This window comes from Zalophus californianus, chromosome 4 (genome assembly GCF_009762305.2).
Source record: "Zalophus californianus isolate mZalCal1 chromosome 4, mZalCal1.pri.v2, whole genome shotgun sequence".
NCBI lineage: Eukaryota > Metazoa > Chordata > Mammalia > Carnivora > Otariidae > Zalophus > Zalophus californianus.
Genome location: NC_045598.1, coordinates 93,106,250 through 93,111,198, shown reverse-complemented (window position 1 = coordinate 93,111,198; position 4,949 = coordinate 93,106,250). Strand labels below are relative to the sequence as shown.

At 55.2% G+C, this 4,949-nt stretch overlaps 1 protein-coding gene across 1 annotated transcript; it reads left to right on the top strand.

The window, feature by feature from the left end:
* The first annotated feature begins 1,039 nt into the window (after positions 1 to 1,039).
* KCNA3 (potassium voltage-gated channel subfamily A member 3) lies at positions 1,040 to 4,311 on the top strand. The gene has a single exon (XM_027617014.2). The coding sequence runs from the start codon at positions 1,135 to 1,137 to the stop codon at positions 2,872 to 2,874; it is 1,740 nt and encodes a 579-aa protein (XP_027472815.1). The 5' UTR covers positions 1,040 to 1,134; the 3' UTR covers positions 2,875 to 4,311.
* Positions 4,312 to 4,949: the final 638 nt, after the last annotated feature.

The following is a 4,949-nucleotide window of genomic DNA, read 5'->3' as shown; positions in this document are numbered from 1 at the left end:
CAGTCTCGCTCCAGTCCCTCCCACGACAGGCTTCGGACGAGATGTGACTTTCCTTTCTCATTTTCCTCTCATGTTCCCACCGACAGGAAACCTCGCTCTTCTGACGAGACCAGGCTGCCCTCGCCAATCCCAACCAGAAACTCGGTCCTCGATTCTTCCCCCCTGAAATCTCAGCCACGAACGTTTGTGAGAACTATTCGCTACCGAAGCCAAGTCCCTGAATGTCTTTAATGACCCATCCTCTTCAGACCCCGGGTGCGAAACTCACCAGCACCCATTACTCCGTTGGGCTCCTCATGCACACAGGAGCTAAAGTGTTTAGAGCGCTGCCGGCCTGGAGGTCTTCCAGCCTCAATGGGCTCAGGGTGCCGGCACAAGGCTGGCCTGCTCCCCAGGGGGCGCCCACCTGGCCGGTCACTCCCTCCCTCGACCAAGCTCCCCGCCCAGAGCGCATCCCCATCCTCCCTCCTCGCCCTCCCCGGCCCCGCTCAGCCCTTCTCCCGGAGCTGGGCCCGGGTGGCGCGTGCAAGGCGAGGCGGCCGCCGCTCGCTGGGCGGCGGGGTGGCCCAGGCCGGGCCAGAAAGCCCCGCGGCTGGGCCGTGGCCTCGCGGGCCGGGAGAGGGGAGGCGCTGACCAGAGGCCGGCGGGGGTCCGGGGGCCTGATTGCCTGGGGGCCGCCTCGGCCGGGCGGGTATCGCGGGGGACGCCGAGGTGCAAAGCGAGGGCGCTTGGGCGGCCCAAAGGGGCGAGGCGGCGGGCAGCGGGCAGCAAGGGGCCCGGCAGGGCGGCACGCGGGAGCGGGGGGAGCGGGGCGCGCACCCGCGCGGTGGGCGGGCATCCTGAGGGGCCGCGGAGGAGCGGGCGGGCGCGCGCCCCACGGGGGAGGGGCGGGGGAGCGCGGAGGCGGGCGAGGAGGCGTCTCCCCGGAGGAGCCCGGCGGACCGCGCCAGATCCACACAGAGCCTCGCGGCGGCAGCGCCGGCGGCGACGGCGGCGGCGGCGGCGGCGGCGGCGGCAGCAACAGGCGGCGGGCCCGACTCGGGAGGAGAGGGGGGCGGAGGCGGCGGAGGCGGCGGAGGGGCGGGGAGCGCGAGGAGGAGCGACGCGGCCCGCGCCGCCGCCTCTTCCCGCCGCATGGACGAGCACCTCAGCCTGCTGCGCTCGCCGCCGCCGCCCTCCGCCCGCCACCGCGCCCACCCTCTCCAGCGCCCCGCGAGCGGCGGCGGCGCCCACACCCTGGTGAACCCCGGCTACGCCGAGCCCGCCGCAGGCCCAGCGCTGCCGCCCGACATGACGGTGGTGCCCGGGGACCACCTGCTGGAGCCGGAGGCGGCCGACGGCGGCGGGGGCCCGCCTCAGGGCGGCTGCGGCGGCGGCGGCGGCGGCTGCGACCGCGACCGCTACGAGCCGCTGCCGCCCGCGCTGCCGGCCGCCGGCGAGCAGGACTGCTGCGGGGAGCGCGTGGTCATCAACATCTCGGGGCTGCGCTTCGAGACGCAGCTCAAGACCCTCTGCCAGTTCCCGGAGACGCTGCTGGGCGACCCCAAGCGGCGCATGAGGTACTTCGACCCGCTCCGCAACGAGTACTTCTTCGACCGCAACCGGCCCAGCTTCGACGCCATCCTCTACTACTACCAGTCGGGCGGCCGCATCCGGCGGCCGGTCAACGTGCCCATCGACATCTTCTCCGAGGAGATCCGCTTCTACCAGCTGGGCGAGGAGGCCATGGAGAAGTTCCGCGAGGACGAGGGCTTCCTGCGGGAGGAGGAGCGGCCCCTGCCCCGCCGCGACTTCCAGCGCCAGGTGTGGCTGCTCTTCGAGTACCCGGAGAGCTCCGGGCCGGCCCGGGGCATCGCCATCGTGTCCGTGCTGGTCATTCTCATCTCCATTGTCATCTTCTGCCTGGAGACGCTTCCCGAGTTCCGCGACGAGAAGGACTACCCCGCCGCGTCGTCTCAGGAGCAGTTCGAGGCGGCCAGCAACAGCACGTCGGGGGCCCCCGCCGGAGCCTCCAGCTTCTCGGATCCCTTCTTCGTGGTGGAGACTCTGTGCATCATCTGGTTCTCCTTTGAGCTGCTCGTGCGGTTCTTCGCTTGCCCCAGCAAAGCCACCTTCTCGCGAAATATCATGAACCTGATAGACATCGTGGCCATCATCCCTTATTTCATCACTTTGGGCACCGAGCTGGCTGAGCGACAGGGCAACGGACAGCAGGCCATGTCCCTGGCCATCCTGAGGGTCATCCGGCTGGTGCGGGTCTTCCGCATCTTCAAGCTCTCCCGGCACTCCAAGGGGCTGCAGATCCTGGGCCAGACGCTGAAGGCTTCCATGCGGGAGCTGGGGCTGCTTATCTTCTTCCTCTTCATTGGGGTCATCCTTTTCTCCAGCGCGGTCTACTTTGCCGAGGCAGACGACCCCACTTCGGGTTTTAGCAGTATCCCAGATGCCTTCTGGTGGGCAGTGGTAACCATGACAACAGTAGGTTATGGTGACATGCACCCGGTGACCATAGGGGGCAAGATTGTGGGGTCGCTCTGTGCCATCGCTGGTGTCTTGACCATTGCTTTGCCAGTCCCCGTGATTGTTTCCAACTTCAATTACTTCTACCACCGGGAGACAGAAGGGGAAGAGCAAGCCCAGTACATGCACGTGGGAAGTTGCCAGCACCTCTCCTCTTCGGCCGAGGAGCTCCGAAAAGCAAGGAGTAACTCCACTCTGAGTAAGTCGGAGTATATGGTGATCGAAGAGGGGGGCATGAACCATAGCGCTTTCCCCCAGACCCCTTTCAAAACGGGCAATTCCACTGCCACCTGCACCACGAACAATAATCCCAACTCCTGTGTCAACATCAAAAAGATATTTACTGACGTTTAATATATGCTGTAAGTGACAGGCTGTGCTCAGTATTGTGTGGAACGTGCCCCCTTGGTCTGTGTATGCCCTTGTTTTATACATTTCCAGACCATTCATCAAGGAAAGGACGTGAAGAAGTGGAAAGCACACTTCATTTTCCCTCTCCCTACTGCTTCATACTGAAACAGGTGTCTGTTTTGCAAGTGGGCTGCATTCTCTCAGCTCCATTTTTTTCTCCCCCCCTTCTCTAATATCATAAGGAACAAACTTACTTTAAACTTCATTTCTAGTACACACCCTCTTAAAAAAAAAAAAAAAGTACATCCTGGGAGGAAATGAAACTAAAGAATGGTTAGAATAACTGCCTAACCTCAGTATGGAAAGTTGTTTCTTTACTAAGTAAAGAGGCACATACTTAAAGGATGCTTCCGTTTACTGGACCTTTTAACATTATTGAATATTTAGTTCAGTCGTCTTCATTGTGGATGCGTGGATGAGAAGTCTAATTAGAACAATGACTTGTAAACCCACCATAAGTTTATTTGGTTTTTGACTGGAATTTCTATTTGGAACACCTCCTGGAATTTTAAAGACTTCTACAACTTTGAACAAAGGGAAATGCCCGAGGTGTCCTGATCTAATTAGTTGAACTCTTTGGGGCTTGGTAAGCATTTCGAAACGGGGGTAGACAGGCAGATTCTTCTGAAGTTCTGTGTGTGCGTTCCAGGCAACATCTTATCAAAGTGTAGAAACAGATGTTTTCAGTGCTGCTGAGAAAAACAAACAGAATTCCTAATGCGTCTGCGAGATAAGCTTCTGCAGTATCAAAAGAAGATTAAAGTGGCAGACACTCCTTGCAGCGGAAGTTACTAATTCGGACCTGACTGATGCAGTTCCCATAGCAACCCATGTTTCCTGGGAAACCCGAAAAAGGTTGTCATGGCATCTCTTGCTCTCTAGCCCCACCCCCTAGCCCCTGCCGTTTCCACAGTAACCTTTCCAGATGGTTCCTCCTTACAGGATTTCATAAGGAAAACCACTATTTGAATAAACCGCACAAATAAGGTTACGTCTGAGAATCTGAGGTGGTGAACTGAATCACAAACAATGCATTTTTTTTTTACTACAGAAAATCATTGATATCTCATAATGACTGAATTGGAAAGGAAAATATTGCCTTTGGAATGTTAGATATATACTCCAATGAGGCATGATTTGAATTGGATGCCAATAATTAGGCAATAACTTAAAAGGATAATGTTTTCTTCCTCCAAGAAGTTTCAAGCCAGCAAGTGAAATTTAAAAGCAAATGTAAAAGTGTTCTGTACATAAGCAAATGAAAGATTCAATCGGTGTACCTGAAACCTTACTACAAGGGACCTTCAGACTTCCTCTTCAAAAAAATTCCAGAATCCGACAACAGCACTTGAAAAGCTAAATAAACTTTAAAAATATAAAGGATGTGTGTTTTTTAACTGAGGGAATTGCAGACAATCAATAAAAAGGAGGGACGGGAAGTAACCATATCTTGGGAAAATACCTGCAAGTTTCAGCCATATACAAAGGGTTGCCAGAAGACAAACGGAATCAGGTGAGCACTGTGTGGGGGTATTGAGAGCTCTCCCTCTTTGGACCGAGAACCAGGGAAACGCTGTTCCTGTCTAGATTGGCAATACTTGCAAAACCAATAGTTTCATATTAGTTACATGCAAGTGCCTTTTAAAGATCACTTACAACATCTTTTCCATTTGATTTCCCTGTTGTTAACTGTCCTTTGGTTTCTACTGTTTATGGCAAAAGGGTGGGTGGGTGGGGGGAGTCATTGTTCTTTAGAATAACCTTCACCCAAACTGAACTGAAAATGATTCCATTCCTTTTACTAACCCTCTTGGCTTCTGAACAACCTGTTTCCCCTTAAAAAAAAAAAAAAAAAAAAGGGTAAAAGGCAGAACCTACTGCTATTAGATTATTGGCCCAGTTTTAATTTACATAATTAGTAATATGCAGTAGTACAGTTGTTTTAAACAAAAATGGTTAAGCTTACAACAAGGGTAACACTATATTTTAACAAAATCATTTTATTTTATATACATTGT